Below are 14,863 nucleotides of genomic sequence, written 5' to 3' on the forward strand. Positions count from 1 at the left end.
GCCTGTAATGCAGGAGACGCAGGAGACACTGGTTCGATCTCTGGGTTGGGAAGATCTCCTGGAGGAGATCATGGCAACCCACTCCAGTATTCTTGCCTGGAGAATCCCATGGACAGAGGAGTCTGGTGGGCTGCAGTTCATGGGGTCCAAAGAGTTGGACAGGACTGATGCAACTGAGCAGGCACGCACCCACTGTGTTCATAAGAACCTGTTGTCCTTGAAACACTGCGAGTTTCTGTATGTCTATTTCTCTCTGTTTCTTGTCCTTACAGACAGGAAGAAATAAGATCCTTTTCACAATCTCGAGTCTGGCGAGGAGTGAGGGGGTTATTTGCCGAGGAAATCAAGGTAACATGGCATGCACGCGTGCTCAGTCGTGTCTAACTCTTTGGGACCCCATGGACTGGAGTCTACCAGGCTCCTCTGTCCATCGGATTATCAGGACAAGAATACTGGAGTGGGTAGAATACCTGAGTGGGTTGCCATTATCCAGGAGATCTTCCAGACCTAGAGATCGAACCCCGTGTCTGCTGCATTGGCAGGTGGATTCTTTACCACCGAGCCATCTGAGAAGCCCCAAGGTAACATGGACTTGGGTGCAAAGACAGATTCTCATCCTGGGAACTGGAGGGGGAGGTTGGGGTTGAGGGCAGTACCACATGCTGGGGAACCTAGGAACAGCAGAGAAGGGTGAGAGGTCAAAGTATCTATCCGGAAAGGAATCATCCCATCCTTGGCTTCTCGACCACCAAGAAACCCCTTCCAGTCGCTCTGCGCAGACCACAGCCGCTCTCCAAATGTGCGGAGTGCACCTGCGGCGAAATACAGGTAACGTCAGGTTCTGGTACCGCGCCTTTTGGCCAAGGTTCGCCCACCCAACCACCCAGCAGCGCACACCTCTCGAGCTCTCCGCTTCTCGGCTGCCGCCTTCACCCCGACTCTTCGTGCGACGGTCGCCACTACAACTCCCGCCTGGGCCGCCGCAAACCCGAGAGCGCCGAGTGGGCGCGCGGGTTGCGCGCGGGCAGGCGCCCGGAGCTCTGGGCATGCTCAGTCGCGCGGGCAGGGCTCCGGGCGCGAGCCGGGCTCCCGCTGCACCACATTCGCCGGCTGCCACCGGGAGCCGCCGGGCGCTCGCAGACTCGGCGAGCGCTGCCCGCACAAGACCCTACCGCCGCGCCCCTCGCCGCCACCCCGAGCCATGGCATCCCTCGGCCACCCAGCCGCCTTTGGCCGGGCCACCCATGTCGTGGTACGGGCGCTGCCCGAGTCCCTCGCCCAGCAGGCGCTGAGGCGCACCAAGGGCGACGAGGTGGATTTCGCCCGCGCTGAGCGGCAGCACCAGCTCTATGTGGGCGTGCTGGGCAGTAAGCTGGGGCTGCAGGTGGTGCAGCTGCCCGCCGACGAGAGCCTCCCAGACTGCGTGTTCGTGGAGGACGTGGCCGTGGTGTGCGAGGAGACGGCCCTGATCACCCGCCCCGGGGCGCCGAGCCGGAGGAAGGAGGTAACTGCCCGCCCGGAGAAGCGAGGGGTGCGGCCCGGGATCCTCTCTCGGCCCTCCCCTGCCCAGCGCGACTGACTTGCCGGGGAAATCGCGGAACTGGCCCCCGGGCTAGTTCAGAACTTCCCATTTAGGGGAGAGGGTGTGTGTGCGAAAGAGAGAAGTTCATTGTTCACGCCTCCCGGCTGCCGGCGCAGCTTGAATGCCTTGGAGAGGACCCGACTGAGTGTGGTCGTGCAGACTCGGGCAGGTGGGTGGGGTGGGGAATCCATCTCACAGCATTTTTATTTGTAAAGATTAAAAAGCAGTAAAGACGGTGCAACTCTGCCCGTTTCCCAGGGAGCTGGCGGCAGGGAGAGGTGCCCTTCCAGGCGGGCGGGTGGAAGCTGGGCGAGAGGCTTTGAGGGCGGGTTGGTGACCCTGAACCCCCAAGTCCTGCCAGGGGCTGGGAGCAGGGCTGTCCAGACGAAGGAACGGGGTGTCGGTTCCCATAGATCTACGGCGTCCCAAGTTACTTTTCAGTGGTAGAGAGAGTCCCGCAGAAAGGCACTAACAAGTGAATGAATGTAAGACTGGCTTGTTGCTGAGCTGTGGTGTCTGGGTTGGAAAAGCTGTATTCAGTGTAGGGTGCTGGGTGTGTGTATGTGTGTGTATGTTTAATTGGAAATGGTTTCACAAATTCCATAATTTTTATTCTCTCTACTTTAAAACTCATAGTAGTTAGAGCTTTTTGTGTTCTCAAAGGATGGTGACTACTTTAAAATATTGCAGTTTGTGAAAATGGCAGTGATTGCTTTAAACACAAGGTAGGTTAGTGGGGAGAGACAAATAGAGTGAGATTGGATTTTAAAATGCCATCTGGCCTGGGATTCTTCTCATTGCCTGCTAAGAGCCGGGGCTCAAGACTCTCAGTTGCTATTGGCATCAAGTGGCATTGCAAGAAGCTGGTGGTTTCTTTCCTCATATAGAGGGTTAGGGATTCCCCCCCCATTTTGTCTTTATTCAATTCACATTGGAAATGTCTCACAGAGCTCATAGTTAAAAATGTGCTTATTCTCCACCTACTTCACTACGCAGATGGATGATAGAACTTTACTTGATCTGAGAGAAAAAGCATATTTAGTTTCTCACTGAGATTATCAGCTTTTTTTTTTCTTCCCCATCCTGCCTTAGCAGAAAACCAAGAGTAACAGGTCGCATTCTCTTAGCTCTTTTATCTCCTTTGCCATGCCTCTCCATCTTTGAGTCTGTGAGATGACCTGCTCCGTTTTAAACTGATAAGCACGTAACCACATTTGAACACTTTCTGATGTGTCCTAGGCCATATGGCAAAACTGTGGTTTGTTTAAAAGAGTAAGGTAGATTTTAAAAACCCTTTCAAAATGGTACTCATTTGTTGAGGCTGGTCCAATTTCCTGTTAAGAGACTGTGAATATATTTAATCATCCATTTCATTTTATTCCTATAATAAAGCCTTTCAAATTTTGGCCTTCCTGATGCTAAAGTGGGCAGTGATCTGTCTCCCCATCAGATTTTGAGGCATACATTTAAAAAAGACCTCATTCTTGTATCAGGCTGGTGGCCCACTGCCAGAGGCCATGTAGTGTAATAGATAAGAACATCAGACTGAATGTAATCCTGTGACCTTAGGAACTATCTCTTGCCTCAGTTTTCTCACCTGTAAAGTGGACATAATAATACTTATTTGATAGAACTGTGGTAATAAATTTATTAATCCATCTTAAATATAGAGGGCAGGACATTTCATGAAGTGTTTTTATTCACTTCCCAGTGGGTCATGGAAGATTTGCTCCTTGAGCAGTAAGAAGTCTACTGTACCCTGATGCAGTTATAGTGACATTTCCCCATCCCAGGTTGAAGGGGAGTTGTCTTCATGCCTTAGGTTCTATCCTAGTCTGCTCTGTAGCACTGCCTCCCAGGTTGAGTTTTCTGCTGGTGTGTGGTCCCTCCTCACATCGCTTTTGCCACTGCCTCTGATCAGATCCCCAGGGTAACAGACCTTCCAACCAGAGAAAGGAATTCAGGCAGTCATGTTGGGTGGAGTGCTTCGGAGATTTCTTTGAAACCTCTCATAGTTTGCTGCTTACATTGAAGTTAATAAATTCTTGCTGAGTGAATGAACAAATGAATTAATAAAATACTGGTTAGCTTCCCAGGTGGCTCAGTGTTAAAGAATCCACCTGGCAAGCAAGAGACATGGTTTGATCTCTGGGTCAGGAAGATCCCCTTGAGAGGGAAGATGCAATAAATCCAGTATTATCGCCTGCAAAATTCCATGGGCAGAGGAGCCTACAGGAGACTACAGTCCATGGAGTCACAAAACAGCTGGATATGACTTAGCGACTAAACAGCTAACAGCTGAACAATTAGCTAATATCAGTAAGCTGATAATAATTACTTCAATTCCTCTTGAATTATTATATATAAATATTTCATGTAACACTAATCTCCCTAACTGAAATTCCGCAACAGCCAAAGCATTATTTTAAAATTATTAACACTGATCTCCTTGTTTCCTGTCTCTTACTACTCATTCCATTATCCACACTGTAGCCAACTTGGTCTTTCTAAAACTCAAATCTGATCCTGTTCCTCTTCTGATTAAAATTCTAGAAGGGCCTCCATTGAGCTTGATAAACCCATTGAGCTGGGCTCTGCTTGCCTTTTCAGCTTCAGCTGCATCTCTGACCCCACCCCACGTGCCTCTCAACCCTTGGCTCAAGCCAGGTTCTTTTTCTGACTCACCATGCTATTGCTTTTATGGGCATACATTCCTCCTTCACCCAGGACACTCTTCTTCCTTCCTCTCCTGCATTTTACCTGGCTATTCCTACTCATGCGTTAGTTCTCAGCTTTACTGTTACTGTTAATATTATTAGCTAATTGTTACTGGGTGCTTGCCATTTGCCAGACATTGTGCTGGATTTATGACACGCATTTCATTGAATGTTCACATCAACTCTTTGAGCTCATTGTTATCATTATTTGTGTTTAAAAGTTGATGACACTGAGTCTTAGTGAGATTAAATAAATTGCCCAAAGTTATAGAGTTATTGTTGTTGTTCAGTTGCTCAGTCGTGTCCGACTCTTTGTGACCCCATGGACTGCAACACACCAGGCTTCCCTGTCCTTCACCATCTCCTGGGCTTGCTCAAATTCATGTCCATTGAGTCAGTGATGCCATCCAACCATCTCATCCTCTGTCACCCTCTTCTGCCTTCAATCTTTCCTAGCATCAGGACCTTATCCAATGAGTTGGCTCTTTGCATCTGGTGGCCAAAGTATTGGAGCTTCAAGTTTTAGCATCAGTCCTTCCAATGAATATTCAGGATTGATTTCCTTTAGAATTGACTGGTTTGATCTCCTTGCAGCCCAAGGGACTCTCAAGTCTTCTCCACCACCACAGTTCAAAGGCATCAATTCTTTGATGCTCAGCCTTCTTTATGGTCCACCTCTCACATCCATACATGACCACTGGAAGAACCTTATAGGTTTGACTAGATGGACCTTTGTTGGCAAAGTAATGTCTCTGCTTCTTAATATACTGTCTAGGTTTGTCATAGCTTTTTTTCCAAGGAGCAGGCGTCTTTTAATTCCATGACTGCAGTCACCATCTGCAGTGATTTTGGAGCCCAAGCAGAACCATTGAAACCAGGATTTGAACTCAAATTTGCAGACTCTAAAGCTCTCGTTCCAGGTGTTGTGATGTTAGATCTCACTTTCTCAAGCATAGGATTGGTTCTCCTTTTATGAACACCTCTGAATGCCCTGTTATGATATTTATCGTAACATATGATAATTGTCTGTGTATCTTTCTGTAGCCCCCCCCCACTATTATGAAAGCTGTGGAGGGCAAGAATCATATCTGCATTGTTCAACATTTTATCCCCTGGACCTTGTACACAGTAGTAATGTGGCAAATATTTTGTTGAAAAAAAATGTGTCTATGATTTTAAGTCAACCTTTGTTCTCCCTCATTATGGCATATTTGGTGTTTTTTAAGCATTTCCAATCAGTAGAGTCCCAAAAGTTTCATGCAACTGTAGGTGATTTGTAACTGTTTTTATCTTCCTCTCTCTTTTAATGCCTTTGTCTCTTGTTTTTGTTTTGTTTTTGTTAAAATGCTGAGAAGTTTCTTCTTAATCAAAACATCATGTTATATTTAATGACTTTTCTTCCTTGGAAGAAAGGACTGAGATCCAAACTCAAAAAAGTAACCCTTCTGTGCACGCTCAGTATTTGCCATAAAGAGGCCTCTAAAGATTAGTAAAACACAGACCATGTCTGCAGCAAGTGTAAGTTTTACTGAAGAAAACTGTATATAAAGAAAGTCAGCAAATAATATTACTTGTCTTATTACTCCATGTCTTCAGGAATATGAATGCCTTCATATGTTGAATACTTTGAAGACAAATAAATTAGCCTTGAAAAGCCAATCATATTTTAAATGAATCCAGATTACATTTTAGAGGGGAAAAAGGTCAATTATAAATATCAAAATTCGAGTAAACAAACATCTAAAACCTGAAATAAGGCAAGTGACAGGGTGTGATGACTGGATTTTTTTAAAAATAAAAATTTTGTTTCTGTTATACTTGCCTGCAGTACCAAATTCAAAAGGTACAAAAGGAAACATAGTGAAGGTAAGTCTTTCCCCCTCACCTCACCCTTGTGCCTTACTACCCACTTTTCTTCCTAATGCAAATACTAATGCCATTTTCTGTAATTTTTTTTCCAGAAGGTTTTTAGTACTTAATAAATGATTAACTGACAAAATTTATTCAAGGAAAATTATGAAATATATCCTGTGCCCTTTCACCCGTCTCTCAGAGCCATTTTATATTTTCCCAGGTACTAAGTATTAGTATATAAAGTATTCTGTCTAGGAGAAAAGCCACGCAAACTCATTCTCACAAAGTGATAATGGCTTTAGTTATCCCTGCCTAGAGCCTTTGCATTGTTGGGGACCTCTTTAGGAAGAAGGCAATGCTTAGCACAAGGGAATAAATCTCCAATGTAGAAATAGACATGAAGGCCAGGGGTAGGGGTTGAGGGTGGGGTAGGGGATGGCGGACAGGAAGGTGTAAATGGAAAAGGTAAGCAATACATATTTGCATAGTAGTTTCTGTTCTATTAGGGCAGTTAGCTATTTGCATCTACATATTTTGGTCCTGGGTGAAGGTAATGGCAACCCACTCCAGTACTCTTGCCTGGAAAATCCCATGGATGGAGGAGCCTGGTAGGCTGCAGTCCATGGGGTCGCTAGGAATCGGACACAAATGAGCGACTTCACTTTCACTTTTCACTTTCATGCATTGGAGAAGGAAATGGCAACCCACTCCAGTATTCTTGCCTGGAGAATCCCAGGGATGGGGGAGCCTGGTGGGCTGCCATCTATGGAGTTGCACAGAGTCAGACACGACTGAATCGACTTAGCAGCAGCAGCATTTTGGTCCTGGCTTCTTATTTGGTTAGGAAAAAGCATAATTATATTATTTCCAAAGGCAAGGTGAGCATTAAGATCATGTCTAATAACCAACCAAGTTGTGTGTGTGTTGTGTGTGTGTGAATAACAAAAAATAATGTCATTATTTTTGTTGTTTAGTTGCTAAGTCATGTCCGACTCTTTACAACCCCAAAGACTATAGCTCACTAGGCTCCTCTGTCTGTGGGATTTCCCAGGCAAGAGTACTGGAGTGGGTTGCTATTTCCTTCTCTAGGGGTTCTTCCCAACCCAAGGATCAAACCTGTGTCTCCTGCAGTGGCAGGCAGATTCTTTACCACTGAGCCAACACGGAAGCCTCAGAGTTATTATTAATATTAACTCTATTTAAAAGATAAGGGGACTGAGTCTTGGGTAACCAAGGTTAAGTAACTGATCCAAAGTCACACACAGCTAATTAGTGGCAGAATTGAACTTCTCATGAAAGTATGATCATTTTTGCTTCAAGGGCTTGTTGCCAGTTGTCGAGTTTAACAGATCATTAAATCAATATAAAACTGCTACCTGAGTTTCATTTTATACACTAACGATGTACGATATAACTTGGACATTAACTAAGTGAATCATTTTACCTCCTTCCCTCCTGAAAAACTAATTTTTTTTTCATTTTAGTTAAAAAAAATAATTCATTTACATGAAACCCCCAAATTGCCTGGGCACAGTTCATGAATAATTGTGCCTTATTTACCAGCAGACTGGTTGATTGCTCTTTAAAATGCACACATTTCCTCAAACTTCTATTTAACTTCAGGTGAGAAAACTGCCCTAAGCCATAATTAGAAATTACCCAGACTCTCACCAAGCTAGAAAGTGAATGAACTGGAGGCGCCTCACATGGCAGCAGATTAACGGTTCTTGATAAATTGTCACCTCAAACTGGTTAGAACAACTGCTCCCTTTCAGGGTGTTTCTTTTCAGACTCTTTTACGTGGCCTTGGCAATAAGCTTTTGGAAATTGAACTGTTTCTTGGAAACTTGGATGCATCTAGTAGTGTAATCGACTCCCATGCAGTTGATCTTGAAAGCCTCGAAAAGAAAGAATGTAATGATGAGTAGGGAGTGACTTCTATTAGATACTATTAGCTGAAGATGAGCTTTCTGCAGAGATCCTTAGAATCATAAAACTAAGAAGGTAGGGATGGATCCCTTATAATTCAGATATGCTATGAAATTGCTTTTGCATGTTTTTGAATTCTTACTGAGCTCAGATTTCTTCAAAATTAGGTATCTAGTCCATTAATGTAAACCAAAACACAGAAAAATCTAAAGACTTTTGAACAGATTTACCTTCTACTATCTTTGCATCATAAATAAATGATTCATGAAACTCAATCTAAATTTGGAGATGTGTGTTTAGAAAATGAGTGATGGTTATTATTTACTTGACAGCATTTGCTGTTAAAATCTGTAACCACTTCAGAAAGCCCAACTTCCTGACTGGAGATCTGGACACATGGTAGAGTTCATTCTCCTAATCAAGAAGTACCATAATTGAAGGTAAAATAACTGAAATCTTAATGAGAAAAGGTTTCATTTATTCCTTATACAGACTGCAGTGCACTGTTCACCCCAGGTAGTAGATGAATCTTTATTTACTGTAACGAAATCCCTGATGTTCTGTCAGAATGCTCCCCTGACCTTTGAAGTTGGCTTTCACTGCTTTCCCTAAACTGACATTAGGCATTAAATCTGTCAGAGTCCTCAGGCACATTTCATAAACAGGCACTTCTCATCCAAATGGACAGAGTAATCTCAAACAACAAATCCCATTTAAAAACGTGTGCATGTAACACCATCCTAGTTTACTTTGTCATCATCAAACAATGTAATAATGTACACTATCTTCCTAAAACTGAGTGCTGATGGGGGGGTAGAACACATAGAAAGAATAGATCACTGGACTTTAGATTCATCATGTTTATATGACCAGAGAAATGAGCACAGCAGACTATGAAGACAGAAGTATGAATTAGTACAGGGTGGGTTTAATTTTGCCCAACAAATCAACGGGGACAAACCTGAATTAGTTTAACATAGCAAATTAAAGGGAATACAACTTTTAGCCTGCTTTCATAGCTAGATGGGCTTATGGTGTAAGTTGTCATTCTGATAGAGATGAGTAAGTACATCAGTATTTTGCTTGACTTGAATATGTGTAAGTAAATCTTTGCCTTGAGTTCTCTGTCATTATTTTGTTTAAGAAATATTGACGTTTTCCATGGAAAACTTTCAGAAGTTTTCTTCAGAAACAGACTCACAGACTTAAAGAACAAACTTATGTTTACCAGGAAGAGTCAGGGGAAGGGATAGTTAGGAAGTTTGATATAAACGCAGGCACACTGCTATATTTAAAGTGGATAAAATGCTTCTAAATGGCACAGGGAACTCTGTTCAATGTTATCTGGCAGCCTGGATGGGAGGGGAGATTGGGGGAGAATGGATACTATATGTATGAGTCACTCTGCTGAGCATCTGAAACTATCTCAACATTGTTAAGTGGCTATACTCAGGTATAAAATAAAAAGTAAAAAAAAAGAAATATTGAAATTTTATAATTTATTTATAGCAGTAATGATGAGTGCCATGATTGTGTTAAAAATGACTGTGATTTTGAAGCTGAAGGCATAACAGTTGGATCACTCGTATATGTTTGTGCATTCAGCAACTGTCTACTACACACTAGACTCGGTGTTTGATGCTATGGAGATGTAGGTGAGTTAGATACCACTGTTGCCTACAAGGACCTCACAGTCCAGCTAGGGAGGCAGACCAGTGGCAGACACTTGGAGAATAGGGTTTTATGGCAGAGCTCCGTTTGGTGCTAAGGAACATCCAGGAGGTGGGTCTGACCCATACCAGGGCTTCTCAGAGGTGATTATTGAGTTAGCAGCAACGAGAGGAAGGCAGCGAGAAGCAGTCTTCAGAGACAGAGAGCACTACGGGATAGGATGAGGATGATGGCACAGTGAAAATTAGTTTCACTAATGTTGAGAAGGATGCAGGGTTGAGAAAACCCTGCCTGTGCCCCCTCAGATCTAAGATTTTGATTCCCAGTTCTAAGTTCACCAGGAGAACTACTCCTTCATCATGTTTCCTATTTGGGGCCCAGAGAGATTTGGCTGTCTGACACACTGCATTTCTAACTTGTACTCCCATCTTTTCTTCTACCTTGTTCTCCATCAGGGGCTGGCATTCCTTCCAGGATTCCTGAATAGCACAGTTTGGGAACTATATAGACTTACTCTGGAATGGATTAAAGTCCACTCCAAATCTGAGATTCATTTCTTGAGGTTGCTAGAATGTCATTTGGCTAAGTTGTGCTTTTTCCCCTTTGGCCCAAAATTTGCACAGCAGGATGTGTAAAGCAAACCTGGCATTTACTGCATATAGGTATATAATATTACCCATGTCAATGGCAGGTAAGAGAGAACTCTTTCCTGTTTGCTGTTGAAATGGGTTTTTACTCACAGATCTTTCCATCTTGGCAGTAGACACCGTTGAATCTCACACTAATATAAATCAAGTGTACCCAAAACTGAGCATGCACTTATAATCATAGGTTGAATTTTGTAGAAGCTACAGACAACAGCAGAGTCAGAATCCAACACTGTCCTAGGTGTTGGGGCATGCTTCTTTTGATTTTTGTAGTGATAACAAGATCAAATATTCTTTCCAACTTGGAGATGCTACACTTTCCTTTTGGAACTCAGAGTGTATTAGGGTGGAAAGTAGAGGGTAGAGAAGGAATGGGGGATGGGGAGATTATAATAATTTATATTTGTGAGATGGGATTGGGGTTTGATGTATAAACATACTGGATTTCTTTCAACTGAAGACATTAAACTTGTTCTACTTAATTAACCAATCATTTAAACTCATGCTTGCTAATGATACCCCATTAAGAGATGAAGTTGAATTTTCTTACCCTATGTCAAAATCTCTGCTTATTCAACCTTTTATATAGCACATTTGATAAGAAATGTTTCCCACAGAAAACTTCAAATAAAAGCTGCTGAAAGATCATAAGATTCCTAGAAATCATTCCACATGATTTCTCTCATCACACATCACTGTCATCTGTGTCTACCAGCTGATGTTTCTGTGGTGAGTGAGAATCAGTGGCCCCAAAAATGGAGATAATTGGATACAAGGTATGTCCTGTGAGTTGTGTTTTCTCTTATAACTAAAAGTCTTAACTTGCCCATAGCACTTCTTTCTTATAAACCCCCCATGCATATGTACTAATTTCCATTTGGTGATGAAATTTGAGTTTCATTTTCCAGATTTTACCTTTTGTCTTCAAAAAAATGCATGCAGTGATTTTTCTAAGTAAACACCAAAAAAGCAAGATACTCATTTAGATGTAGCCCTTCTATGATAAGCTGTGTAAAAATTAAGACTGTTGACAAGTAAGATATTGACATAATTTTTTTTAACTTGGAGATATGCTTGTGATAAGCTTAGACATTTTTAGCCTGAAATCATTCCAAAAAATTGAAGTTAGTTAAATAATCTTGGTGCAGTTACAAGGTAAAAATAGAAGAAAAATACATCTATTTTAATCTTAATTTTTTTTAATCAAAAGGAAACTTCCATTTTACAGGGGAAGAGAGTAGCTAATAAAGCTTGGCTTCACTCATGTTTGTCATATAGATGTATTTTCCAATTCAAGAGTTTTATGTGGTGAAGTTTAAATCTAGTTCTTTATTTTGCGGCACTCGAACCATTTTTGCTCTTGCTTTCGTATTCTCCTGTGTGCCATCGTAGTTCTTGATCAAGGGTCCTGGCTTTCTGGCCCCTCTTTCTCCAAAAAATGCACTGTTCGGAGAGGGAATGACCACGATTAAAAAGGGCATCGAATTCTTCACTTTTCTCTGTTACTCTGTTACTAAGCATCTCTAAAGCTGTAGTTTCCCCTTAGTCTCCAAGCTTCCCCAAGCTTCTCCAGATATATAAGCAGTTTAACTCGGAACAGAGCACAGCTTCAAGACAAGGCTCTTAGTATAGTGTGTGTGTGTGTGTGTGTGTGTGTGTGTGTGTGTGTGTGTGTGTCTTCAAATTGCTGCTTTCCATCTGCTGTCATGGGGTCATGAAATCAATTTAGTGGGTCATGTCCAGCTCTTTAATTTTTTTTTAATAATAGAATCAGTAGAAAATGTCAGAGTACATGGCAACCTAGGGTCAATATTTTTTCATGAAACCTTACACTTTATACATTTGTGTTCATGTGTATATTAGTTAGGAACATAAAATATGTTTCTTACTCTGAGTCATGCTAAGAAAAAAGTATAAAAACCCACTATATCGCCTTTCAACCAGATTGTACCACTCAGCCTTTTATAGAAACTCTAGAGGGTCATGTCTTTTGGCCTCTGGGTTCTGGGAATCAAGGCCAGAATCCCGAATGCTTCTCTATACATATCGAAGCACACTGCTTTCCACTTGCTTGTGTTGAATCCTTACCAGGACGGTGTCCTGGCTGTTTGGATTCCTGTCCATCCAACGTCAACAACAGAAAGCATAATTGGGGAACATCAGGAGGAAGAAGACTGTTTACTTGACTCTTTGCTGGGAGCTGATTCTGCCTCCCCTTCTTTGATGACATTCTAAACCAGGGATAGTTTCATTGACTAAGAGGAGAAAGAATAGTCTCCATCTGAACTTGCATCTTTTTCACTTTTTGGAGAGTTGATTTGCAGGCAGCATCACTAGCCCCTCGCATTAGGAGAGGTTGTGCTCCTGCATCTTCCCACCTGCAGCACCCAGGTGGAAGCTGAGATCTTCATGGGCCTCAGGAGACCTCAGGATTCAGGGTTAGGATTTGGCTGCAGGTACTCTTGGAAAGAAAACTGAAACTCAGAGCAGCATTTTGTTGTTGTTGTTCAAAGAGCCCCAGAATGTGCTAAAACAGTCATAATGTTAGTTCAGGTCATTCTCAGACCACTGCCGAAAGGCCTACAGGGACCTTGAAAATCACTGCTTTCATCATTTTTTCCTCACTTATGCCATACTAAATGGGTAGAAACCCAGCTTTTATGAAAGACTGGCCAAAGGAAATTTAGTTTTCTTCCCCAAGTAATTCATTTCAGCAGTATTTGTTGTTGATGGTGTCCACTAAATAGGAGACGCTTTGACCAATGTATAGGTTGTGGTTCATTCTGAGAAAGTGCATTTGACTGGTGAGTAATGAGTTAATCTGTGACTACAGGGAAAAAAGTGTCAGGTTTTTTTTTCCGTGGTAACCCCCTTTTCACAGCTGAGCAGCCTGGTACTCAGAGTGAAGTGTGCTCCCTCACACGTGCTCTTTTGTCCCCTCCACCCCGCCGAAAAGGAGTGCTTTGAATATTTTGCTAAGAGACATTAATGATAGAGGCAAACAGTTTGTGGCTGTGACTGGAGAAACTGTGTGTTTGTAGGGAAAGGGCTTAGAAATGTGCATCTTGGAACTATAATTACATGAGGAAAAATGGATAGTGTGATTGTCATGTTCATGTCTGCATTTTTCTTTGTGAGCACTCAACTGGATAACTGAAGCCTCTGAGTGGTTTGAAAGAAACTGAGGATTAATATTGCTGCTAAACTGGACCCCAGAGAGAAGCTTCTTGGTGAGGGGGAGAAATGATAGGGATTTAAGTTACAACATTTTCTGGAAAGTAAAGGCAGAAAAATATACAAGATAGAGCCCACTGGCCTCAGCTGGCTAAGGGCTCAATTGTGATTCAATACACGTTCCCTGAGTGAAACATGTTCCCTCGCCTGCCCTGAGGTCAGCCTAATGACTGGAAATTCCAAAAATATAACAGCTACTGTCCTTTGGCCTGTTTAAAACACACACACACACACACACACACACACACAGCCACACACACATTCTGAATCAGGTTTGGATAAATTAACATATTCTGAGTCAGGTTTGGATAAAATCAGTTTTCTAACAATGCCTTCTGTGTAAATAATACTTCGTAATAATGTGGGGCATCAAAAATGATGAGGGGAAAGGACTTCTATGGTGGTCCAATGGTTAAGAATCTGTCTGCCAATGCAGGGGACACAGGTTTGATCCCTGGGATCCGGGAGGATCCCACATGCCAAGAGGCAACTAAACTGGTGGGTCATAATTACTGAGCCCATGCTCCTGAGCCAATGCTCTGCAACAAGACAAGCCACCTCAATGAGAAGCCCACACACCTCTCACCACAACTAGAGAGTCCCCCAGTTTGCCACTACTAGAGAAAGCCCATGCACAGCAACGAAGACCCAGTGCAGCCAAAAGTAAATAAGTAAATATATAAATAAATAATACTTGTTTTTTTGTTTTTGCTTTTTTTTTTTTAGAAAAAGGACCATTCAATTCCCTTTAAAAAAAAATGATTAGAGGGAATCTTGAGTCACTTTATTTTGGTGGACCACTAGCCAGGAGAAAGGTTTTTTTAATTCTACTTTTTCACTGGGCTCCTCCAAGTCTATGATCACCTTCTTTCCTCTTGGTTTTACTGTTTTCTGGAGCTGTCAACAGAAGAGAAAGAGCTTGTGCAGGTCCTGGACCTTTCCTACCCTTCTCTAGTTGGGGAGTTTCTGTAACACCATGGATTTGTCCTCATTTCCTGGACCTTGATAGTGATGTCAAATTACAAGTTTCAACTCATAAGGAGATCATTACCCTTTTTGTTTGTTTTTTGCAATGAACTAGAATTAATATTTCTGATAGAAATATCAGAGTGTGCACATAAGACAGGCAGGTATTGTTTTATGTAACTTTTGTCTTCTTTTCTCACACATGCACGTATACATGTTCCCTTGTGTGTTGTAGATCCCAATGTAAAGCATATTTCTAATTG

General features: G+C 42.5%; 1 protein-coding gene across 20 annotated transcripts in view; it reads left to right on the forward strand.

The window, feature by feature from the left end:
• DDAH1 (dimethylarginine dimethylaminohydrolase 1) overlaps nt 1-14,863 on the forward strand; it is a 263,209-nt gene that overhangs the window by 111,856 nt on the left and 136,490 nt on the right. For 4 of the 20 annotated variants that reach the window (XM_081490045.1, XM_081490023.1, XM_081490024.1 and 1 more), the window contains one exon: nt 273-348. The exons of 14 other annotated variants lie outside the window; for them this stretch is intronic. Coding sequence is in view for 3 of the 6 variants with exons in the window: in XM_081490023.1 (XP_081346149.1) it covers nt 273-348 (76 nt within the window). In the remaining 3 variants the exon portion in view is untranslated. Of the gene's footprint in view, nt 1-272; nt 349-1,052; nt 1,752-14,863 lie in introns of those variants that run through there. 2 more of the 20 variants (XM_081490032.1, XM_081490022.1) reach the window with 2 other exon arrangements.

Source organism: Giraffa tippelskirchi, chromosome 5 (genome assembly GCF_054371585.1).
Source record: "Giraffa tippelskirchi isolate mGirTip1 chromosome 5, T2T-mGirTip1v1.2.pri, whole genome shotgun sequence".
NCBI lineage: Eukaryota > Metazoa > Chordata > Mammalia > Artiodactyla > Giraffidae > Giraffa > Giraffa tippelskirchi.